The sequence below is a fragment of the Amborella trichopoda genome, chromosome 5 (assembly GCF_054954075.1).
Source record: "Amborella trichopoda isolate Santa Cruz 75 chromosome 5, AtrichopodaSantaCruz75HAP2 v2.0, whole genome shotgun sequence".
Lineage (NCBI taxonomy): Eukaryota > Viridiplantae > Streptophyta > Magnoliopsida > Amborellales > Amborellaceae > Amborella > Amborella trichopoda.
The window spans coordinates 11,149,828-11,176,436 of NC_142340.1; the positions used below are offsets into that span (position 1 = coordinate 11,149,828).

General features: G+C 36.6%; 1 protein-coding gene across 12 annotated transcripts in view; it reads left to right on the top strand.

The window, feature by feature from the left end:
- LOC18443643 (magnesium transporter, putative (DUF803)) overlaps positions 1 to 26,609 on the top strand; it is a 90,898-nt gene that overhangs the window by 54,336 nt on the left and 9,953 nt on the right. For 9 of the 12 annotated variants that reach the window (XM_088867467.1, XM_088867466.1, XM_088867465.1 and 6 more), the window contains 2 exons: positions 10,476 to 10,532; positions 10,902 to 10,960. In XM_088867467.1, the coding sequence (XP_088723593.1) occupies positions 10,902 to 10,960 (59 nt within the window). In that variant the 5' untranslated portion in view covers positions 10,476 to 10,532. The remainder of the gene's footprint in view (positions 1 to 10,475; positions 10,533 to 10,901; positions 10,961 to 26,609) is intronic. The other 3 variants (XM_088867468.1, XM_088867462.1, XM_088867464.1) reach the window with 1 other exon arrangement.

The window sequence follows — 26,609 nt, forward strand, 5'->3', positions numbered from 1 at the left end:
GGAGGATGGGATTGGAGGGATCTCCACTAGATTGGGAGATTCCGGTAACTACTCCATCCACTCAGTGAACCCTGTTCTTAGAAAAGGAACAGGTTTCTCATCTCGCCGTACTGCGAGGACAAGTTCTCTGGTGCCCACTCCCCACACTTCCGAAACCTATTTTAAACCACAACTCTATCGTACTAGACACAGAACTCATCTCAGTCGTTCAGACTAATATGGCCGGCAGAGAAGGGCCTGTTCTGATTTCTGACTAATCCCCTAGTCCAAGGTTGGACCAGCTATTGGGTCTCCTAGAAACTAAAATGGCTGAAGGACAAATTAAAGCTCTAGAACTGAGAGCATATTGGTCATCTACGCTTGAAGGAGGCATGACTAGCTGAACTTACAGTGCTCAACCTCAAGGAGGAAAATATAGACCTGACTGATGATGAACAAACGAGGTGACTAGCTGAGAAATATGGATTCCAAACTGTCCTCAAACTGGAATTATTTTGGCTCCAAATGGTAAAAAATTAAATGGCTCAAGGAATCATGACACTGTGTCCTTTCATAAGACATCCAACTGCCTTGGGAGAAGCAACACCATAATTTGAATCCATGGTTAACACTCTTATGATAACCCCACACAAGTAAGAGAAGTAATTGACAATATCTTCAAGAGATTGTTCTCGGTGGACAACTCACCTAGGGCCATAAACAACAAACTTAACTTCAAAACCCTGTCATAGGAGTCGACTATAGATTTATGGAATAAACGTTTAGGTAATCTGAAGGCTAAGTCATTGCAGACCATGGCATGATAATCAGGGCCTAGATGTGTTCCCATTTCCTTTTATCACCCATTTTGGGAATGCCTTGACCTAGACGCAATGACATTGTCCAGTGAATTCCATTAAAGAGGCATCATCCACTTTAGTGCACTCATACCAAGAGTCGATGAGCTGACAAGGACTTTAGACCGATCAGCCTCATCAATGGCTCCTACAAAATCTTGTCCGAGTTGCTTGTCTCCCGCCTTCGAGTCCCGAATCAAGTCATTTCTGCACCGCGAGGTGCATTGGTACAAGGTAGACATATTTTCTTTTGATGACCACCTGATTGCCCTGAGTGCATTTCAGGCCAAATACATCTCTAAAGTTCTAGTTTAGTCTCAAATGTAGGGGAATTATATCTGCACTGAATTGGGTTGTTCGAATGGATAGGCGAACCGGTGCCTAAACATGTCCTACCCGCTTGTCCGACCGGTGGACCAATGTACCATCTGTCAAGGACCAAACTGGCTAGTTCCAATAGGGCCGAAAGTTAACCAAAAAACCCTTGTTTTTTTTTTCTTCAAAAGGTTCTCACTTTTGTGGGGCATTTTTGGGCCCTTATAAAATGTATGGTAGCATTGTGGTCATTTAAAAGCTTTGGAAGAGTTTAAGGGTTAGAAACGACTTTCTTAGAGATAATAAGGTTGGTGATTTTTGCGCTCTTTACTGGGAATTCCTGTTTACTTGGAGTGAAAGTATGTCCATTTTCTGGCATGATTCATGCCACTCGTCTGCACTAAATCAAACCCCAAGTAAGTCTTTTATCTCCTTTTCTTTTATTGTTTGTTTTATATTGGGAAAAAATAGGAAAAAAATGGTTTTTAGGGTTTGGGCAAGAAAGATTTTTTCTAAACCCCTTTTTCCCAAAATAATGTATTAGAATTTATCTTCTAATCAAGTTAGTGGTTATTTTTTATTGATTTCTTTTTGATTTTGGCTTTGTTGTTAGATTATTTGCATCATTTTATGTATAAAAATGGGAAAATTACATAACCCCCCTCTGTTAAAGTTTTCTATGTATAGGAACCCCCACTAGGTTTTCTATTACACCTAATGCCTTGTTATGATTTCCCTTTGCATCAACCCCCTTGGGTGAAGTTTTAAGCCATTTTGAGAGAAAATGCCTCCCACAGTCAAATGTATGGAAATTAGTTTAAAACCTTTTTTTTGGTTTTAAGTCTTTTCCCAAGGTTGGTTCGGCTCTCCCAAGTGTTGAATCTACCTTGATACATAAAACATAAATGAAAATAAAGGCTTTAAACTAATTTCAATGAACGGAAATTCGGCCGCCTTGTCGTCTAGGTGGTGGGGTTTGAGCAGGCATGCCTAAGGCAGGCTCAAGGTGGTGCCTAGTCAGGTCTGGGCACCCACCTAATGCCACCCCTTGAATCTACCCAAATAAAAATTAGGCATGTGTACTACCTCTCTCTCACTCTCTCTCTCTCTCTCTCTCTCTCTCTCTCTCTTTCTCTTGGGTCTACGTGCTCTTTATACATATGAGGAGGAGAAAAAGATAGACTCCAAGTGTTTGCTACATTGCCTCTCTCTTTATCTCTTTCACACACACAAAGATACACATGGACCCATATGCTCCATCTTTACATGTAAGAAGAGGAAAAAGAAAAAGACGACTTCCAAGTTTTCGACGTGAGGCCCCTCTCTATCACAGACTTTCTCTCTCTCTCAATCGATCGACATATTAGAAGAAGACAAAGAAGAACATTCTCCAAGTGTTCGAGACCTCTCCTAAAAAATATGGGTCCAAAAGGAAAAAAAGAAAGAGGATGATCTTCAAGAATTTCATGCGAGGCCTCACATACACACATATGCGCCCATTCCCACACACACACTAAACACATACACACACGTTCACAGAAAACACACACAAAACAACATATGGCCCCCATCCCAACTCCCTCCCTGCAAGGATTTTCCCCCTCCCCCCAATGCATCCGCCTTTATGTTTAGGTGCCCGCCTAGGCGGCGCAGATGCCTAAACGCCTAGGCAGGCGCATCCACCTTCTTGAACCGTGGCTAATTTTCATTTGATTGTGAGGGCCATTTTCATCCAAAATCGCCCAAAAAAGTTCGCCTTTGAGGTCGAGGCAAAAGAAAAGAGTAACAAGGGTTTTCATTGTTTTTTATTTTATTGTAGTTGTATAAGACAACTGGAACTAAGCTTTGGTATCTTTGAAAATTGGCATTTATGGAACTATAATGAATAATGGATGACAAAAATTGGGTGTTTAACTAATTGTTGATTTTTTTTTTTTTTTTTGATGATATTTTCGATGTTCTCTGAGTTTTTATTTTTGATGGATATTTTATGTTTTCTCTAAGTTTTCTATAAGTTTCTCTATTTTTTTTTCCATTTTTCTTTTTTAAATTTTCAATTGTGTAACTAGTCTGACTGGTGAACTATTTTGGTGACGACCAGTCTTACTGGACCAGTGACCCACCAGTTCGGTCCTAATAACATTGCTTAAACTAGACTTTAGAAGGACCTACAATCATGTTGTTTGGTGGATCTTAGACAAAATCATGGCCCTTATGGGCTTCGGCTCAAAATGGAGATCGTGGATATTAGACTACATTCCTCAGCCCAATTTCCATTCTACGCCCTTGCGATTTTTCCCTTCCTCAAGGGGTCTTCTCCATGGCAAGCCCTTGCCCACTATCCTCTTTGCTATCACCATTGAAATTTTTAGCATTTCCATCACAAACTTTCACAACCATTTTCCTCCCTAGTTTCCCCACCTCCTTGAGGACCATCTAGCTCCTATCTCCAATTTGCAAATGACATCCTTGTTCCCACGATGTTAGTTTGGATCAAGATGACACCTTATGCTGCTCATAAGGTGGTTCAAATTTCCTAAGGGCCTCAAGATAAACATGACAAACACCTGAGTACTGAGAGTCGGCCAGTGACACCCCTCTTTGACTAGGGCTGGGTCATATGAGCTTCTGTCTCTCAATTCTTTCAATCCTATTTATCCCCTCCTTTCCCCATGCTTTGGTTAAATCTATGGGGGGTCACAATACTTGCCTCCATTTCTGTCATGTTGTTAGATAGAAACACCCATATTTTTCAAAAGCAAGGAGAGCCCAGTGTTTTAAAAAAGCGCTAGGCGGGTCCTAGGCGGCCTAGGGGGTCCAGGCCGCCCAGCGCCTAGGCGGGCGCCCAGAACCGGAGCGGCCCAGTTCAATCCAAAAAGGATTCTACTATTATATATTGTATAAAATATAAAAATTAGGTATTTAGGGTACATCAGAATTCAAAGTATACTACATTTTTGCACACACTCGATATGCATAACCATTGGTCCATAATCCATATCCAATTAAAATTGAAAATTTACCAACCAACCAAATTACCAAACCAAAGTTACCAAATAGTATCAAGCCAGTGGAACTACAAATCCACTATCCACAAATCACATTACAATATTATACCATGAGGAAGAAAACAAAAATGAAAGTAATACTTGAAGACTCGAAAGCATCTTCACTAGACAATAATTCAATTAAAGTTCAAAGTTTGATAATTATTCAACGTTCATCATTCATCATCATAAAAATTAGGGTCAGCTGCATTGGCATCATATTCATCGGATTCGTCACTCTCCTCGGCATATTGGTCGTCCTCCTCCGTCTCTTCTGACTCTGCCTCTTCTTCCTCCTCCACCCTTGTTCTCTGTGCAGAAATCTAGTGGCCCTAGGAGGGTCAGCTGATGTCCCTGAAGCATCCATGACCATGTCCCATGCCAATCCTTCATACCCCTCGACCTCATCATCATCAACTAACCATTTCATAGCATTGTCCTTATTTTTTGATTTGATGGGGTCTCTCTTATCTCTCTTAGCAAACATATCCTTCAAGAATCGATTATACTTGAAATAGACTAGGTCATTGAGCCTCTTTGATTCAAGCCTGTTCATTTTCTTTGTATGAATCTAACAAAATCAAATGAAACTAATTAAAAATCTATGGTTCATGTATTATTAATACAATTATACAAATTACCCTTACGGCCTTACCCCTTCGAAAGTACTCCAATTGCGCTCACAACCTGATGGGGAAGTGGTTAGGTTTAAGATCTGAATGGCCAACTTTTTGTAAATTTGGAGAATCACACCCATATTGGCTCCACCAATTGGTTGCAAAGATAAAGAATAAAATCATAAATAAATAATAGAATTATAAAAAATGAAACTTGATTACTTAAACTTGAATATTATTACTTCTTGGATCAATTTTGGTCCTTTGCCTTATCGTCATTGGACTCTCAAAAGACTTTAATGAGCACTTGTAATTTATCAGTTGATCAGCGCATATAATATCCTGGATATCAGGATCAGGGACTAGCACATCTGCACACTTATTAAATCCTGTAATAATTGTGTCATTTGTGTGTATATCCTTGTGAACATAAAAAAAAACTAGGTTCAAATAATAACCAGCTGCATGCAATGGCCGATGTAGCTGCGTATCCTACTTCTCATCGATAATCTCCCAAACAGACTTGTAGCAGGTCTCACTTCTCATCGATAATCTCTCAAACAGGCTTGTAGCAGTTCTCATCATCATCAAAATTTTGCCTATCTCTCTTTTGCATTCCTCCATAGCCTCATATATATGGCCCATAGAAGGCTCGTCACTATCAACCATGTGAAGGACTTTGACAACAGGAAAAATACCTCAAGAGCGTCTTTTACCCCTTGCCAAAAGGCCTTAGAAAGGATAATATCTCTCACCTTCTTTCTAACTTGATCCTTAGACCACTTGCATGCTCTCCAGTCATCCGAGGTAAACATCTGCTTTAACTGCACTCTCCTCGAATGTATGCTATCTAAGCATAAGTACTAGGTCGTAAATCTCGTGACCCCAGGCCTCACAATCTCTTTCTTCTTTGTAAATCTACGTGTCATGTTGAGGGTGAGATGGTGGCCATAACTAAAATTTATAACTGACTTTGCCTTCTTCACTACACTTGATATCTCGGTTAAACCACCAAGAGCCTCAACCATGAGGTCTATACAATGTGCTACACATGGTGTCCAAAAGATTCTAGGATAAGCTATGCGCAACAAATTAGCTGTAGCAATATTAGGAGTAGCATTGTCTGTGACAACCTGTACAAGATGATGCTCCCCAACCTCCTTGATTCCCTTCTCTATAACTTGGAATATGTAATGGGCATCATGGATATGATAAGCGACATCAATCGACGTCAAAAAAGTAGTCCTTAAAGGACAATTCACAAGCAAAATTCATCTGACTTCTTCACTTCCTATCACTCAAAGCATCAGTCATAATAGAAACCCCATACTGAGCCCATGCATCCTTCTTAACTTTTACAACTTCCTTTGTGACAATCACCACCTTTTTCAAAAGAGGCTCTGAAGCTCATATGGGGTTGGGGGTTTCATCCTAGGCCCAAATTGGCCAATTGCCTCTACCGTGGCATAGAAGTTGCTTAAGCGAGCGGCATTGAAAGGAATGTTCACCTCATAAAACGATGTAGCAAGATAATAAGCAATTTTATCTCTCTGATCCTTCTTCATTCTATTTTCAATGGTGGTTTGTTTCTTTGTTTTCTCTCCTTCAACCTCAGGGTTAGGCCGAGGCAAAAAGCTATCTATAGAACCTTTAACTCGAGGCTTCTTACTCCCAGATCCAGAACCAGAAGCAATTACAACTCCCTTTCTCTTTTCCCTTATAATGGATTGTTCTACTTCTACTTCTTGACATCCCTCCCCAATCGCATCCTCATCACTATCATCATCATCATAATTGACTCGAACCCCAGACCGAATATCTGTTATGGAGGCAAATCTCTCATCTTTTTTCATTTTTACCATATTCAAAAAATTGGTTATTTCCTCTTTAACAGCATCAAGAGTGTTTTTATATGGGGCAACACCCCTTGATACCGGCAAGATGTTTCTTGAACCGGTTTATGCCCCATTTTGTATCCTTCTCACAAAAATTGCATCTTATGTAATTTTTTCATTAGGATCTATGTTGTAGCCATATTTCCAACTAGGATCACCACTCGTTTTAGATCTTGAAGAAGACATATCAAAATAATCCAATTTATACAAGCAATAAAAAAAAATCACTTACTTTGAGCTTGATTGCTCAATCTCCAAACTTCCACATCAAAGATGCTTCTAGGGACTCAAAATCTTCTAAAAAACTCCTCAATTGATTTATTAAACATCAAAAATTAAATCTAATATCAATGAGTGATGTTTTGATCAATTTCTTATAACTTTGAGAAATTCTTCCATCTTAAAGAAATCTAGTTTTTTGGGGGCTTTCTCTCTCTAAAATGGGCTCCAATAAGTTTTAGGTTTCAAATGAACTTAAAACCCCAATTTTTGGCTTTTTAGTATAAAAAATGGACAAAAAATACCCCCACCGAAAGCTATTTCCATGTCTGGGCGGGGCGCTGGACCTAGGCGACTGCCTAGGCGGTTTCCTGGGTGCCTAGGCAGGCGCCCAGGAACCACCTCTTTTTTTGGGCGCCTAGGCCTGGGCGATGCACCCAACTCCCAAGATCCGCCTAGGCGGCCGCCCAGACATTGGGCTGTCCTCTTTTTGAAACACTGGGAAAGAGCCACATGAAATCCTTCTTTAAAAGTATCAAAGCCGCCATCATCCTTTTAGGCTACAATTATAAAGCCTTCAATAGCCCCAGATCGAAATTGGAAAATGAATCATACTGTCAACCCCACAAAGACGATCTTGGATCCTTTCATTGGATTCAACGTTAGTCTAGAGTAATCAAGGTGAATTTTGGTGGTTACTCACTCAGCAATTTCAGTATTGCAGGTCATACATTGGACCATTAGATACAATACACGCCATGGATGCTGAGGCAAAAGCCCCTAATAATGGGTCCCAAAATGTGTGACAAACTGGGGACTCCCCTCCTAGTAGAAGGGGACTGCCAAAACATTATTTAATTGGATCGAATAAATTATTTTCGTGCCCATGAAGATTGGAGTCCACCTTTGATGAAATGTTCTAATTATGCCCTTCTCTACTAGTCACTTTCAGGCGCACTTGGAGAGAGGCAATTCCTGTTCAGATAGGCTTTGCAAAAGAAGAACCCTCTAGCACAATATTTGGTGTTCGGACCCACCCACCACCCAACTTCACCTCCACTCCTCCCCCCTCTCCTCTCTTCTCTTAAATAATGGAGTTTTTGATGCATAACGTTTGTGCAACCTCACTAATAATTTTGTTGTTAACACAAACGGAAGTATAGTTTTACGCAAATTAATAAAATATGTTGGTTTAGGGATTGGGTTGGGGACCGTTAGTTTAGTTGGGATAGAGCTGATGTAGGAGAAATTGAGGGAATAGTAAAATTAGCAAGAAATAAGCCAAACACAAGCAATTTGGGACAAACCCTAAGGTTTTTTCCACCTAGGGCTTAAGCCTTAGGCTTCTTTTACAAGGCAAAGTCTTTCTTTTCTTAAAGAGGACTACATGAATGACTCTCCAGCCCATCGATGCCTTTATGTATACTGAAAAATTATTGTTTTGGACACTATTTATTCATACAATTAACTTTTGCCCAAAAGGTCCTAACCTAAGTATAATTTGAAACTAAACTCCCTAAATTTAATTAAAATATCTAAAAGTCCCTAGAATTCCAAGAAACTAACAAAACCCTAGAATTAAACCCTAAAACTAACATCAGAATATACATCCTTTAAAATTGAGTAGAAATTAAATGCACATATAATTTTTTCCTCTATCATTCTCCCCTTGTTGGAGAAAAGTCGTCCTCAAGTTTTGAAGTGTTCTAAGATGAATTCAGCATTAAAACCCACTTCTTGAAGCTTCTTCTTTGTTGGTTCAAAGGTTATTTCTGGTAAAAAAAATTCCTCAAGAACCAAATCTTGATATGTATATTGAGGAATTAGAGCCACAATTTGCAGCTTCTGAATCAACCATGCTTCTACTGCACTACTTTGATTCCAATACCCTGAATTTCTTGAGTGCTCTATTTCTTCAATATTAATGACATCTTTAAAGGCTATGCTTTGGATCAGTCCTCTTGTTGCCTTCTCTCCATATTCTTCACCCTCTATCAAGATATCTTCACCATCATCTTAATCCTTATCATAAGTTAGATCTCCTAAGAAATCTTATTGTTCATCTGAGTATATATCGAAGACTAGTGGTGAATCTCAATCTAGAATTTGTTGACTTTCCATGCAATCTATGTCAAAATAAAAAATTTCATCCTTCAAATCGAAAAACCTAGAGTGATGTTCCCCACATCTAGGTCTTCTATCGCTATCCTCATCACCGGACTCCACACACAGAGCGTGAAAGGGAAAAGGCTTGCACGCGAGATCCTCTTGGGCTGAAAGATTATCGCCTTGCCCATTGTTGAGGCTCACTAACTGCTGTGCCAGCTGCTATACTTGCCTTTCAAGTTTCTCAATTATGTCATCTATTGGATCATGGAGTAGATCTACGAAAATCCCCCTTTTATGGCCCCTTCTTACTGCATTAGCCCCTTCTGTTCTATGATGACTTCAGAGGCATTGGTTTCTTTTCTTGTATGGTTTCTGCCTTCTTGTTTTCTCGTCATAATCGTTTTATTTTCTTGATGTACATGTAATTGTATGCGTGTTAAATATTATGGCATTGAGATTTTCTGGCACTACATCAAATCATTTGAAGTAGTATGGGATTTCATTAGGTAATCCCATCGTTTTTGGAAGCAGAAGTGGGTGTAGGGGATCGTCACATGCTCGAAGCTTCGTAAGTTGAGAGTGCATTCTGTATGTCGATATAAATAAAAACTAAAAAAGGAAATTGTGTGAAAAAATTAAGAAATTCAAACTATTAAATACAGTAAATAATGGCCACAAAAGATGGCAATAAAAAATAGTTATCTACTAATTAAATTTTATTTAATTAATAAATAATATATGTATTTCTTTGAGGTGTCGTTTACATAACAATACTCCCACAAAAATTCAATAAGAAATATTTTGATAAGACAGATTGGGTTAATTGATACGATACAAGGGAGCTGATTTTTTATTGATAAATGCTTTATGTACAATTTCACACTTTGCAACCTTAAAAAGCATATTGAGCTTCTTTATTTACATCTTTATACTTTACAACCTCCAAAAGCATGAGAGAGAGAGAGAGAGTACGATTGCGATTACAATACAAATGAATCATCTTCTTGGCCTATTGTTGCCCCTTCAAGTGGCTAGGATTAGTCCCTAAAATATGGGCAGTGAGATCCCAAAAATTCAAAAAGCACTCTTCCCATCGATTTCCCTATCCTAGAGATCCGAACCTAGATCCTAGAGGGGATCAACACCCAATGGGAGATCATGGTAACAATAGTTGATCCTTCCCACTTAGAGTGGAGCAGATTACCTAGCATGTTGTGTGACTAGGCAAGGTGACATTCTTGCAAAACTACTTGATATTCAAGCAGTGCGAAAAGTAGATATTGTATTTAGTGATCCTTGTATGCTAGTCAAGAAATATTCCAAAGATTTATTTTCTTTATTTTATGATAGCATGTCAATGTATAACAAATTTTCTATCGGGTACCATTTTCAAATATTTTTTGCTAATTTTTTCCTTTAATTTATTTTATATTTTAGGTCCTTTTGAATGGATGGCTTCGAATTTTCAAACATCAACGCCGTGAACAAGAGTTGGTATGTTTTACTTTTGGAGATTGGACAATAGACTAGAACATACATCCTTATCTATCTTTACTAAACCATCAAACCCATAATGACGTGTGTTGGTTTAAAGCAACACTTAAATCCTCAGTGAGTCGACTTGCCTTCGGACTCTTCAAGTCTCGTGTTTTATCTTAAGACTTGCTCGAGTCCATAAATTCCAGAGTTTTTGACATAAACTTGGCCAAGTTTTTCTTGGCTTGGCCGAACTGTGTCTTTAAGACTCCGTTTGGGACCGTGGTGACTCACAACCTGAGTTTGATTTTTAGGTGAATTTTTTTTAAACTCTTGAAGTTTACAACAAACTGCATTTACTTTGACACAGAGCTTGTGTATGTACAGATGCATTTTGATGTTGTTGAGGAAATCATTTCTGGCTTGGAGTCGGGCATTTTATTCGGGTAATGTTTCACATACTTCGATTATATTCTTATGGAGACTTTGTGTTCTTCTAAATGTATGTTAAGTTGTAAAATTTTGTCATCTCATTGGAATGAATGGTGTTTTGTTTCACAATTAGTCTTTGCCTTGTAGCACTCCTTTGCAGATTCATTGTAAGAATATCAATTCATATTTTCTTGAAATTCTTTTTGTGGTTTTCTTATGCATAACATGGAAAATCTTTGCTATTTATTTGGGTTTTTCATTCATATGATATGGATTGCGTTTGTACGTTTGCATGCAAAAGGACCTAAAAATCAGTTTTTTATAGTGCTTTCTTTCATGTATGACCTGCAAATTTTGGTATTTGTTTGGTTCTTTTTTTCGAATGTTTTTTATGGTGTAAAATTGTTTGCGCTCTGGTTTGTGTAATTTGCCTTTATTGTATAACATGGAAAATTCTTGCTATCAGCATCTTCCAAGCCTCATTTCAATTAGTTAGGTAGGAGTAGAGACGAGGAAGTAGTCAAGATTGACAGATATGAAGTACAAAATGACCGCACTTTCGATATCATAATCCAGGAAAATGGAGACATCGAGGAAGATGTCGCACATAGAATTAGAGCTAGGTGGACGAAGTGGAGATGTGCAATTGAATTTTTATGTGATTGTCGCATGTCAATGAGGCTGAAGGGCAAGTTCTATAGGACAGCGGTGAGACCAGCTTTGCTCTATGGGGCGGGATGTTGGGCATACAAATAACAATATACTCATAGAATGAGTATAGCGGAGATGAGGATGTTGAGATGGATGAGTGACAAGACAAGAAGGGATAGAATTCAAAATGAATCTATTCGAGAAAATTTAGGCGTGGCACTAATAGGCGATAAAATGAGAGAGAGTACACTTAAGTGTGCTAGCCATGTATGCTGCCCATCAAGTACAACACTTGTTAGGAGGTGTGAGTTAGTTCAAGTGGAAAGACTGAAAAGGGCAAGGCGTAGGCCCAAAATGGCGTGGTTGGAAGTAGTCCGAAAATATATGGGGACTTATGGCCTCACGAGGATATGGCATTTAATAGAGCAGAATGAAGAACCAAGATTCATGTAGCCGATCCCAATGAATTGGGAAAAGGCTAAAATGATGGTGATGATGATGATGCTATATATATATATATATATATATATATATATATATATGAAGATCCTACCAATCACTCATGAGTGAAATGCTAAAATGATTTTGCTCATGGGCCTGAAGTTTATCAACCGTCTAATTAAAAGTCAGATGGTTGAGAGCGTGTGCATCCAGAGTTTTATGTGATAGCCACATACCTATGAAACTAAAATGGAAGTTGTAGGTGACCGTTGTTAGACTAGTCAACAAAATGTTAGGCCATTAAGAAACAACATTTCCATAGGATGTTTGTATCTAAGATGATGAAGTTGAGATGGATGAGTCACAATGTAAGAAATGATAGAATTAAGAATGAAATACATTCAAAGGAACTTAGGGGTGGCTCCAATAGGCGATAGCTTGAGGAAAAGTAGACGTAGATGGGCTAGCCATGTGCATCATGGACCAATTATAGCACCAATTAAGAGGGGCGTTTTGGTTTAAGTAGAAGGCTCTAAAAAGGAAAGGGGAAGGTCCAAAAGGACATAGATGGAAGTATTGTTTAAGAAGATATATAGTGACTTATGGTCTAACTGAGGATATGGTCCTTGATAGAGCAGAATGACAGAATTGGCTTCGTGTAGCCGACCCCAAATAGTTAGGATAAGGCTCTTATGATGATGATGATGAATTTTAATATTTTTATATACATCATATCCATCTGAAATTTGTAGTTTGTGTTAATCACACCATCACTCGCCCAGTAAAATATTTTACATAGTTTAAAATGACAACATTTCACCTAGATTATAGGGGCATTTTGTTCACTTTTAATTATATAAGATTTTTTCTATATTTTTGTTGGGTGTGCAAGGCAGAGGTGCATCTATCCTCCAAATTTCAGCTCAAACAAGTTTGTATAAAGAATATAAAAATTCTTAGACTAAAATACACTCTCAACCGTCCAATTAAAATTGGACCTTTAGGCCCATTCATGAAATTTCTATTGTATTTTCTCACAGGCGTTCGGTTTCGGTAGGGTTTTTCATATATATATATATATATATATATATATATATATATATATATATATATATCTATAGGGAAAAGATCCTATCAGCCCACGGGCGGATAGCTATAGTGTCAGCTAATGGCCCAGATTGCATTTGGCCCGATCTGATGGTCACGACGTCATTTTATGTTTGAATTTTTATTTTATTTTCTAGAAATCCAAATCACTTGAAATTTGGAGCGTCTATTCTTCAAAAATAGAAGAATCTAATCAAAATATAAAAAAAATAATTCGTAAAATATAAATTGACCAAAATACCCTTGAAACATTTTGAGGGTATTTTAGTCAATTTATATTTGCGAATTATTTTTTTATATTTTTATTAGGTGCGCCTTGATGAGAAGAATGAATGCCTAAAATTTCAAGTGATTTAAATTCGTAGAAAAAAAATGAAAATTCAAATACGAAATGAGATTGTAACAATCAGATCAGCCCAAATTCATTTTGGGCCATTGGCTGATACTGTAGCAGTCAGCTCCTGGGCTGACAGAATCCACTCCCATATATATATATATATATATATATATATATATATATATATATATATTATCTCTTTTTTATTTTTTACTCGTAATGTACTGTTGGATGAAGAGGCTCTTCTATTGGATAGAGTCCTTATAAAATTTGCCATTTCAAGATAACGGTTGAATACTTGAGTCAGTCGGAAACAATCCATGTTTCTTTTTTAGTGGCTCTTCCTGGCCTTTTTTCGGCAATACGGGTCACGACGACTTTTAAGTTTCAATTCTCGGACTTATCTTGAATGATAAATTTTATAAAGCTTTTAGCCTTTAGAACAGTATTTTCAACTACAGTTCACCACTGTAAAATCTATTCGCTCTGATACCGAAAGTTCCTATAACTGATATCTATAAAAAGGGCACATTTGTGTTCAAGTCTAGTTATGCTATTAAAACAGTAGAACATACTATATTTATTACAAATGAACAAGAAAGTTTCCAACTCTTATCTGAACGAATGATTCAGAGTCATATATCTAAAGAATATAAATATTTACACATAGGACTCATACAAAAAGCAATAAAACCGTTAACTCCATTAGGTTTAAACAATTCTGTTCTCCTATGCCTAAGAGATAGCCGCTACAATAAATTTTCAGATTCCCTTCTAGTAATAATTGAATCTAGTCTTTGTAATGGACCTATATACTTCAATTGTTTCCCTAATGACTAAACAGATAAGAAGTAAACAGAGAGATATATCAATGACAAACCAATTGACATAAGTAGCAGTCCTAACTTTTAAACAAAATACCACTTTAACTTGCATAAGATTATACAAAGTACTTACATAACACACTTGCAATAAAATAATTTCCACTCTTCTGGGCAATAGCTCGGCAGAGTATTTAGGTTACAATCACACATTCACTCACTTTTACAATAGAAAAGAAACTCGGTGTGGTTGGATACACCACCCGATATACAGTAGAAAGAAAGAAAGAGAAGATAATAGTGAAAAATAAAGAGACAGTGAGAGGAATAGTAACAGGGTAAAGATTTAGTTTCAGCAGAGTAACGGTAGGGTTATGGAAGGTGTAATGTTGATGACTGAGTACAGATAGCTTGAAGGCACAGAGGATGACTGAGAATATAAAGAGTAAGGAGAATAAAGAGACGGGTTGCAGCAACAGCAGAGAGATGAGAGAGCTTACTAAGAGCTGAACAGAGTGGAGAGCAGAGCGGTGAGAAAATAAAGGTTTTGAAAGCTGCGCAGAACTTCTGTATCTTGCGGAGCAGAGAGAGAAAGAGCAAAAAAACTTCGAGGAGCCGAGAGAGTGACTGAGACACAGGTTGCAGAGAAAGCAACAACAGAGAGCTTAGAGAGCTCAGAGAGAAAGAAAGAGAGTTCTGAGACAGCAGAAAAAGAAGAGAGCCCTGAAAGCAGAGCAGAGAGAGACGAGAGCACTGAAAGCAGAGTAGAGAGAGAAGAGCGCTCTGAAAATATAGTAGAGAGAGAAGAAAGCTCTGAAAATAGAGTAGAGAGAGAAGAGAGCTGAAGGCTACTGGGGGAGAGCACTCAGATGTCGTCCCTTCTACCCTTCTTCCCCTTTTTATAAGCCACGGACCTGAAAAATTCTTAACTTGGCTTCATGATTACGGATGCCATCTCAAAAGATTCGTCGGTGGCACAGTGACTCGAGGTGACAAAAAGCAGCACAGTAAAGGTTGCACAGCGACTTGAGGTGACGAAAAGGTGAATAGTGATTGGCAGCATTATTGGTGAATAGTGACTTGGCAGCATCCTGCAATAGTGTATTTTGGCAATATTTGTCGGCAGCATTGTGACTTGAGGGGACTAAAGTTGTCGGCAGCATCTGGTAATAGTATATTTTGGAGATATTGGTGTCGACAGTCTTTTTGGCAGCTTCCTTCTTTATTCGGGCTTAGGGAAAATCGGGCTTCGTTCTCTTGAACGTAATCCTCTTCATTCTGTGTTGATGTGGACATCGCTCTTCTTCATCAAATAATTGTAGCAGCTTTTTCTTCAGTTCTTCCTTGGTGGCTGTTGGATTTTGTTGTCGCATCTTATTTATATAGTCAGCCATATTGTTGTCTTTTGTCTCTGGTGTTGGAGTAGGAATCTTTTTTATTTTTATATTCTCTGGTTCAATGGCCTTATTCTCGTATACATCCCACCATTTTATGTATACTTGTTTTCCCAATTTAGGTATATATTCCCAATTATTCGTATAATTGTCTGATATATTATAGGACTATTTCATGATCCATGGTATGCTATAAAATACATATGAAGATCTATTTGGGTGTTATTATTGTTGTATTCAGCAAATTTTCTTTGAGAGGCCTGTATTTTTGGTGGTAGTATTTCGGTTTCTGATCCCCATATCTGGAACCAGCTCTTGAACCAATTAGGGAATTCTCCAATCACTGGTATTTTTATTTGCAAGAACCATGTATGGGAGTTATTGTTATTTTGGAAGGAGAAAACTTTATGCCATGCATCAATATATTCAGCATATCTATAGCATTTGATATTAAATCCTTCTGCCTGCAATTTCCTTGTTTTCACAGGATCCATACCCCAGTCCTTATATGATATTATTTTTCGGATCTGGGACTTGGAGTATGCAATTATATATGTATTCTTTTTATAAAAATGGACCAATGTTATTGATCCGGTTTCTAAGAGAATGGCTTCATACCATTTTTGGGTCTTATTATTATTAGAGGGATGTAAATGATTATTCAAATAGATATTTGCTATCTCTTCTGGATCTTTATCCAAATGAATATCATCTATTATTATTTCAGCTATAAAAGTAGTTTCCATAAATCTAGATTTTTTTCTTCTTGAGGTATTTATTGATATTGGTTCAAGAGAGAATACTCTTTCTTGAGCTTGTCTCTTTATTAATGTATTTGGGGTTATAGGAGAGGATACTAAGGGTTTTTCTGTTGATGGAACTATTTCCATTTTCTCTTTCCCTATATTTGGCATTATTCTCATGTCCCTGTCCCCCCTGCAAAAATTCATGGGTTAAAAAGTCAGGAAGATAGTTAGTATTTCCTTTTATATGTTCTATTGTAAATTCAAAGGATGATAATATTGCTTGCCAACGGGCAAAAATTTGTTTTGAGACAAGATTTTTTACATCTTTATTAAGAATATCCTTTGCAACTTTGCAATCAGTTCGTATGAGAAATTTTTGGTTAAGAAGATCACTTTGGAACTTGGTGACACAATGAACAATGGCTAAACCTTCCTTTTTAACCGTAGAATAATTTTGCTATGTCTGTTTCCAAGCTTTTTAAGTGAAACGAACTAATTGTTCTTTTTCTGAAATTTTTTGTTTCAAAATTCCTCCCAATCCTATTTCAGAAGCATCACATTCAATTATTTTAAATGCATTAGAATTAGAGAGTGTAAGGCAAGGTAATTCCTTAGCCTTAATTTTTATTTTCTTGACGGCCAAGGTATACTCATCCGTCCACTTTGGTGGATTCTTTTTTAACCTTTGAAATAAAGGTTTAGCATCAATGGCCAGATCTTTATAAAAATCGGCAATATAGTTAAGACATCCCAAAAATCTTTGAAGCTCAGTTTTGTTTAAAATAATATCTGGGTATCAGCAAAGTCAATTGGAACTATACTTCCTTGGAAGATATTATGCCCTAAAAATCTTATATTTGTTTGGCAAAGGCTAATCTTTTTGGCCGATAATCCTAGCCCTACAGCCTTTATTGCTTTTATAAAAACTTTTATATGTTTGAAATGTTGTTCAATATTTTCAGAGAATATTAAAACATCATCTATATAGACAATCATAAATTTCATATAAGGATTAAAAATATCATTCATAATATTTTGAAATTCAAAACGAGCATTTTTAAGTCCAAATGGCATAAAGTTCCATTCATATTACCCAAAGGGGACATTAAAGGCAGTTTTATATCTATCTTGTTCAGAAATCTGGATTTTCCAGAATTCTGATTTTAAATCGAATTTGGAAAATATGCAAGCATTCACAAGTCTATCAAGCAAATCCTTTTTATTAGGGATAGGATACCTTATCCATTTAAGAACCTTTTTTAGGGGTTTATAATTTATTACCAATCGGAGAGCTCCTCTTTCTTTTTCATAGGCCTTTTCGACGTAGAATGCTGAGCAGCTCCATGGAGAAGAACTTTTCCTGATAAGCTGTTTCTGTAACAAATCATCAATTTCTTTTTTGCATGTTTCTAAAAGCCGAGGATTCATCTGAATTGGCCTGGCTTTCGTAGGTATTTTATTTTCATTGAAATCTGTCTCATATGGTAAGCTTACAATATGTTTTTTCCTATTCCAAAAGGCACTTGGTAATTCTGCACAAATTTCGCTTTCTATTATTTTCCTAATTTCTTCAATAAGCTCTTTATTCTCAGGTATAAAACGCTTTTCTTCAATTATTTTATATTTTAATTCCTCTTTTAAATGACACAAAAAATTTTCTTTATTGGATATGACTTGTTTAATACTATTTACTTCTCGGATTTTTGGTTTATCCACAAATTCTAATTTTACATTGTGACCTTCTATATTTGCTTCAATTCCTGAGCTATCTATTTTTAATGGATATAACAAATTCAAGAATGGAGTTCCAAGGATTACAGACTGACTTAATCCTTTTACCATGGCATCTCAAAAGAATTTCCATTATTACAGACTGCAATATTAGATAATTTATAATTTATGATTAATCTACTACCATCTGCTGTATTTAATATTTGAGTTGTTTTGCTGAAATATTTTGTTGGGACTAATCCTTTATTTATGCAATTTAGATCTGCACTTGAATCTATTAATGCTAAGGATTAAAAACTATATTCTTTATGTACTATTATTCTTACCAAGGTGAACCATTTTTGCGTGATTACTTTATCAAGCAAGTTCACATAGTTGTCAAACTGTATAGTGCTAGAGGATTCTAGTTTCTCATCTATAGGGGATAGAGGTCTTTTATAATTGTTTATAATATTATCAAATTCTAATTCCTCGTCTGTATTTTCAGGAGTATTTTGAAGATTAGATGCTAATTCCAAAACTTGTATTGTATTTTTTAGAGTTATTAGTTCATTTCGGACCTCATTTATTTCACGTTTTAATTCGGCGATTGATGGTTCCTTTTGATCATTATTTTTGTTGTCAATCCTTTAAAGAATTTTTGCCAAGCTATAATCTTCTTGTGTTCTAACAAGAGGAGGAGGTTTTTTATTTGTTTTAGCTATTTGAATATATTGGATTAAGGCTTCTTTCTTTGCTTTTTGATCTGTTTTTTTGTCGATTATTTCTATGATCAAATTCTATTCTTTAGAGAGTGTATTACAGAAGCAGTTATTATTTTCTTTTTCAGAGTCAAAACTATTGAATATCAAATTTTCATCTTCTATTTCACCAACAAGTGGTTCAGTATTAGAACTAGAAAAACTTTCATCAGATTCTTCCTCTATCTGTAATATTTGGTATAACTGATTTCTTATATTTTCTTCTATTTGTAAGGCATTTATTTTCTTTTTATCCTGCACTTATTTTTATAATGCCCTACCTTCCCGCAGTTATTGCAAACAGGTATTTTTCTTTGCTTCTTGATCTGTTATTTTGTCTATTATTTCTATGATCAAATTCTATTCTTTAGAGAGTGTATTACAGAAGCAATTATTATTTTCTTTTTCAGAGTCAAAACTACTGAATATCAAATTTTCATCTTCTATTTCGCCAACAAGTGGTTCAGTATTAGAACTAGAAGAACTTTCATCAGATTCTTCCTCTATCTGTAATATTTGGTATAACTGATTTCTTATATTTTTTTCTATTTGTAAGGCATTTATTTTCTTTTTTATCCGGCTCTTATTTTTATAATGCCCTACTTTCCCGCAGTTATTGCAAACAGGTATTTTTCTGTTACCTTTATATTTTTTAAAATTATTTTTAGGAGCAAATTTTCTAAGAAACTTTTCTTTAGTACTCCTTATATGGCTAGACTTATATTTTTTATTTTTATACTTTTTTCTATCAGGTTTATTGGACATAGGCAAAGTATTATGTCAAAACTGTTCACAGAAGTCACCTAACTCCTTTTTGCCTGTCATTTTTTTTTTTTCTAATTGTCTTTTTAATTTTAGATCAGTGCATAAGACAAGTCCTTCTGAGCATATTTCAGCAGATAGTTCCCCTAAAGTCTAAAGGGAGTATGGAATTTTTCCTCCATGTTTATTTTTCAATCTAGTTTAAACTTTCTCAGCAAAGAGATGGGGTAATCCAGCAATGAATTTTTCTTTCCAGTGGTCAGCTTTGCTATCTTCTCTGGAAAGGAGCCGAAAAAGAATGCATCTTTATACCATTTATAATGAGATAATGTTGGACACCTTAGGTTAGAAAGGAGGTCTTCTGACTTGCCGTCAAGCAGAGCAATGCTTCCTACGAAATAGAGAGTTATTGTATATATTAGGGTATTTACTGCATCACTCTCACTAGTAGGTATTTCTTGTCCAAATTCATTTTTTACTGTCCACTGTCTAGTGGCAGCTAATATTTCTCTTTTGGTAGTTTCTTCTATATAAAAGTCCCACCATCCTCTCAACCAGCCAGTAAAACCACATAAAATGGCTTTAGCTATTTCCTGATCATGATTCCCGCTTATTTTGCATGTTGTCGCATACATAGTCATGTGTTTCATCGTATCTTGCATATGATGGTCAAACATTTCATCTATATTCCAATTAACTGTTGTTCTACCTGAGTAGGATACGGTACTTGAAATCAAGTCTTCCTCAAATTGGATGTCTACAGGGGTAAGTCTCGGATCATACATCCTGCTTTGGGAAGTTGGTCTGAATTTTTTCCCGCAGTCTATTCTATTAATTTCTAGGTTTTCCTCTTTGAAGGCTTCCTCCATTTCTTGTATCTCATCATTGGTTAGATCTTCTTCTTGCAAAACCATAGCTTCTTGTTCGATGACAACTCCTTTTCCTTTTATACTTAGCTTGGCTAGCTTTTTTACCAACTCATCAATTAGATCCTTAGTTTCTTCTTTCTTTTTTATTCCGTCCAAGCTAAATTGCTCCTTATTAAGTTCTGGAGGAGGTTTAAATAAAACAACCTTCTTTTTATTTGTATCAATTGCCTTTTCTCTAGATACATTTTGGGATTTATTTACTATATTCTCAATCCTAGTGGTCTGCTTTCCAATGGTTTCGCAAGCAGAGATTAGTACAATTATTTTGTTCAATTATATGTGGTATAACGTCTATTTTATGGGTATGATGATCGGTTTTCTTTGGGATTATTTTATAAGGAGAGGCTTTAGTTTTGGGTTTTTCTTTCAATGCCCCTTTCAGTTGCAGACTTTTCTCTGGAGGGTGGATACTGTATATTTCTTCTCCTTCGGTAGCATGAAAGGCTTGATATTGATTTTCTATGGCATTAAGACCAAAGTCTGGGATAGGAAAATCTTTTTCTCTCAATGTAGATCTAAGCCAATAGATTTTACAATGGTGAACTGTAGTTGAAAATACTATTCTAAAGGCTAAAAGATTTACAAAAGTTATCATTCAAGATAAGTCCGAGAATTGAAACTTAAAAGTCGTCGTGACCCGTACTGCCGGAAAAAGGCTAGGAAGAGCCGTTGAAAAAGGCACAGGGACTGTTTCCGACCGACTCAAGTATTCAACCGTTATCTTGAAATGGCAAATTTTATAAGGACTCTATCCAATAGAACAGCCTCTTCTTCCAACAGTACGTTGCGAGTAAAAAATAAAGAAGAGATATTTATAGATAATATTGAAAGGCAAAAACAAAATTGAAATATCCCAAAAGTTCCTATAAGTGATATCTATAAAAATGTCACATTTGAGTTCAAGTCTAGTTATGCTATTAAAACAGTAGAACATAGTATATCTATTACAAATGAACAAGAAAGTTTTCAACTCTTATCTCAACGAATGATTCAGAGTCAGATCTAAAGAATATAAATATTTACACATAGGACTCATACAAATAGCAATAAAACCTTTAACTCGATTAGGTTTAAAAATTCTGTTATCCTATGCCTAAGAGATAGCCGCCACAATAAATTTTCAGATTCCCTTCTAGGAATAATTGAATCCAGTCTTTGTAATGGACCCATATACTTCAACTGTTTCTCTAGCAGACCCTAATCTTCTACAAGTCCTTACTCTAAACATAAAAACCCAAGGGTTTGATATGAACCCTGGATCACAGAATATTGCATTAGTTTATAGAATATGTTATAAGGTTATGAATACCTTATGTCCTAATGCTCTTCAAATGGATACTAAAGGACAAACAATATTTTTCCAAACCAATATGGAAAAGTCCAATACAGTCATACCTAAATCCATAAGTTGGTCCCAAATAATCTTTCCTGAAAACTGGTCTTTACATTGTGAAAACCAACAATCTAATACTCCAATTAATAGAGAATCTGATCAAATTATAGAATACCCTGATGGAGACATAGAAATACAATTTAATTCCAACAGGCGAACCAAAATAAATCTTTCAGAAGGGTTTATAACAACCCCATCTAGGATCGTTACACCCTCTAGGCGTTCTACCTCATCTATACCTCAGAAACCCATATTAGATGGATTGACAAGAACAAATAGTAATATTCATAAACCAGTTATAAAATATATGAACCTAGTTCATCCGATAATGAGCCAACACCTTCAGATCTAGATTTTAATATTCTTACCCTTCAAAAAGAAGAAAGGTTTAAAATAGATATAGAAGCACTTAAGAATGACTATCTATCTGAGGAAAATAAAGAAATTCGTGATTGGTATTTAGCAGAATTCCCTCAGGAATTACTGGATGCTTTTCACAAAAGATTTAATAAATTATATATATATATATATATATATATATATATATATATATATATATATATATTGTGTGTGTGTTTATGTGTGTATCCTCCTGAAATTCATGCATTTTGTTCACCAGAAAAAAAAGAAGCAATTTTAAGGGTGTAGACGAAGAGAATCCTCCAATCCCTAAAACTTCCCCTTTTTATATTATTTTTGTTTATTTGTGTTATTTTGTGTGTAATTTTCATCGATCCTGCAACCAAATTCTCTATTGCCCTTTTTCTTTTTTTAAGTACCTGCTTAAAGAGCCATTTCTGATATTTGTTTTTCTCTCTTTTGCAGTAACCTCCACATAGAAAGTTTGCTTCTCTTTGTTCATTGGCACTCAATCTGAAAGGCCCATTATATGAACTGAATTTTCTAACAAATTCTCCAAGTCTGGATAGTCCAAATTGCTTGCAATCTTTTTTTCCTGCAAATTTTTTGCCATATTTTTTTGAAAAATCCTCTCCTAGTCTCCCATGGTCTTTAGTTTTCCAATAATTAGCGAGAAATCATTTTGGTGATACTTTTTTGGACCCTTTCTTTCACGGAGATTTACTTGCCAATTTGGGTTCTCTTACATACATAAAGAGTTTTATTCTGATGTCTGAACCCCTTTTCTCATCAATTGCTGGTAACATTCTTGGTTCTTTTGATAACCAGTTGTAAATTTGAAGTCGCTTATACTAAATCATGCGGAAAAGCATTTTGGAGGTAGTTGAAACTGTAGGGGTAACGGCCCCTGCGTCAGCCACTCAACCTCTATGTTCCTGGATGTTCTCTTGGTTTACAATACCTCCCCTCAAGTATCAGACTTTCCTGTTAGAATAGCTGCAACCTTGGATTACTTAGAAAATCCATTTATTCTAGCACACAGAAGTTCAAAGGGGCTCTTCTAGATGCTCGGATCTTTGTAATCCTCATAGCAACAGTCATATTCTTGCTAATTTTGTTTATTATTATTGAATCACTGGTTTTGTGAAGAATTACACGAGGCTCTTGGCCTTTTTTGTACCTGAGGTTCTTGGCCTTTTTGGTACCTGGTTCTGTGGGGGATCCGTCTTATTGATTATAGAGCAGTTTTTTATCCCAATACATTTGATCGCTTGTCTTGTAATTCTATTCAACTATGGTGCAATTGGGGTCCTCTTGGTTTTCTCTGATGGGGTTCCTGTTATCGTGTGCCAGGTTTTTATGGTTTTATGTTATTATCGGGTTCCATTAGCTGCTTAGTTCACAAAATTACCAGAGCAGACTACGTGGGTTATTCTCGTAGTTTTTGCATGATACGATTGCTGTTTTCATACCTGGTGGGCCTTTGAAGATGCCAGTTGATCTTGCTTTGAGTTGAAAAGAGGAGCTCCCTGCTCTGTTTATGAGGCAACGCCTACGGCTTCTACAAGAAATGGTCGTAGAGAGTCCATTATGAATTGCTTCGTGCGTGGTGCCTTAGAGTCTACAATGACTATGAATTCAGAGTCTATGTGGCTTTATAGTTGAAATTCAACTGTCAAGTTCGTTTGTTCAATCGTCAGATGCCATTGATAACTTTTGTGGCTCTGAGACTTTTATAGGTAGTGGATATTCACTAGTAAATATCGATGCTAATTATCCTTGATTTGGTGGTTATGGAGCTCGAGGGACTGTTTATGGAGAGAGAATATGGACCTGCTTATTTGTAGTACTTGTCATGGGCACTTGTATTTTTGACACTACCTGTTTTATCGTATCATTTTTTTTAATGTCTTGAATTAACTAGCGATAGTATGCATAATTATTTGGTGCCCGTGTTTGAAACCTTGGATGGGTGGCCAGATTAGTCACCGGCTAGACCAATCTAAGCTAGATGGGACTGAATCTCCAGTGTAGGAATCAATTAATACCTGACAAAAGTAATAAAAAAATAAAGTGGGTGGTAATCTGGTGATTTGGCTGATCTAGATCGCCCAGTTCCCTAATAGACTTGCCTTATTTTTTGATAGAACAGGGCTAATACATCTACATTGAACACATTCCCGGATCTGGCTGGGAACTAAGTTAGTCCCCACCGATTATTGATTCTGATAAGTGATTTCCAATCCTGATTGCATGTTTCCAATTATTGCTTGGTGCTACTGACTATCTTACTGTAAATGTTCACTGGGGGGAGACTTTTTTTAAGATTCACTAGCTAGAGATGGCATTGTCTAATCAGGTCCTTACGATCTCAAAGGAAGGGAGACAAATAAAAATAATAATAGATCTTGAACTTATGATCTAAACCGTCCATTTTCTTAGTCTATCGTAGATGGATTATTTCAAGAAAACGACTTCACTGGATAGATATCAAGAACTAATCAATAAAATCTGTAATGAACGGTTTAGAACAGGCTAAATTCCATATTCCCAGAGGACAGTTTCCCAGACAGGCTATCAAACAAAAGAAACTGATTTCACAAGAAATTCCACTTCGCCAAACATGGCATAAACAAAAAAAAAACATCCCGAGAGATCAATATCTGAAAATCCTATTTCACAGGAAATTCGTTCTCCTAAGAGAACAGGTTCCTGGGAACCAAATGTACCCTAAGGGTGTTAATGTCTAAACCTAGGTTCAAACCTGAGATCTCCTTTTTTTCTTTAGAAAGTAAATTTCATTGCCTCCTCTAAGAGCCAGTAAATGTCATGGCTTGACACCTAGGTCATGTCCTGAGAACCTGTGTTACTAGGCACGGAGTTGTCAATTAGATGGTCCTTTGCTTTTCTTGCTTGTAAAACTCTCAGCAAGGTGCTGGTTTGCAACTTGCCTAGTGCTGGCATCCTGGTTCTCTCTAGTGCAAGGTACTGACAGATGGAGACTTCCCAAACCATTGGACAAGAAGCTTCTGACATCAACATCTAAGATCTGCTGCACTGTATCTTTAGGCGCTTGTGGAATTTGTTGTTGCCTATCTTCTGTCTCTCCTTGACTAACCTTTTCCCCGTAATACTCATGAAGATCTGCCACATTAAAAATAGATGTATTAAGGTCTCTCTGGAGCTCAGTCTTGTAAGCATTGGTTCCCATCTTCTTGAGAACATTGCATGACCTGACCTTCTTGAACTTCAATTTGATGAGTCCCAGTTGGAGATCTTTCCTTTCACAAATAAACCATCACCAGATCAGCAACCTGAAATTCCATTGCATTTGCGATGGGAATGAGCTTCTTTCTTGTATTTGGTATTGCTGTCTTCTATTTTTTTCATGCACCTACTTATGGAATTAGTGTACTCACTCAGCATATCTCTTGCCACGATCACTGACCTTGGCTTAAGTTGTTAATGGCACCAAGTCAAGAACTTGATTGGGTTTATGCCCATAGACTAACTCAGATGTAGTTCCCCCAATATTTCAATTTCGAGCATTATTATAAGTGAATTCTGCCTGGCTAGCACATAATCCCATTGGCTGGTCTGTTCCCCTGCTAGGATCCTTCATTAGATTCATAAGCTTCTGTTTACCCCGTCTATTTGCCTATTGGTCTATGGATGATACACACTGCTGTGTTGAAGCTTAGTACCTAGCCTCTTCCTTAGAGCCCTCCAAAAGTGGCTCGCAAACCACACATTATGACCTTGTGCAAATGATTTTGACACTCCTTGGAAATGCACAATTTCCTAAAAAATAGATGTGCTACATGGTTGGCACATATATTCTTCCTGCAAGGAAAAAATGAGCCATCTTTGGCAATTGATCAACTACGACAAGGACAGAATTATTACCTCTCTGAGTCTTATGAAGCTCCAAATCAAAATCCATGCAAAAATGTTCTTAAGGCATTGTAGGCTTATTTATGGCATATACAATCCAGTATTTTGGGCTTGACCCTTCACCAACTGACAGACATTGCACCTCTTGACATATTGGCAGCATCTCAGTTAAGCCTAAGCCAAAAATACTTTGACTTCTACCAAAACAACCATCCTATCTCGCCCAGAGTGTCCCCCAGGCCTCCCGCATGAAATTTTTCCATCACCTTCTCATGAAAATAGCCTTAAGGAACGCACAAATGCAACCCAAAGAAGAGAGAACCTCTCATAGTGATTTCTGATTGCCTTTGCACACTA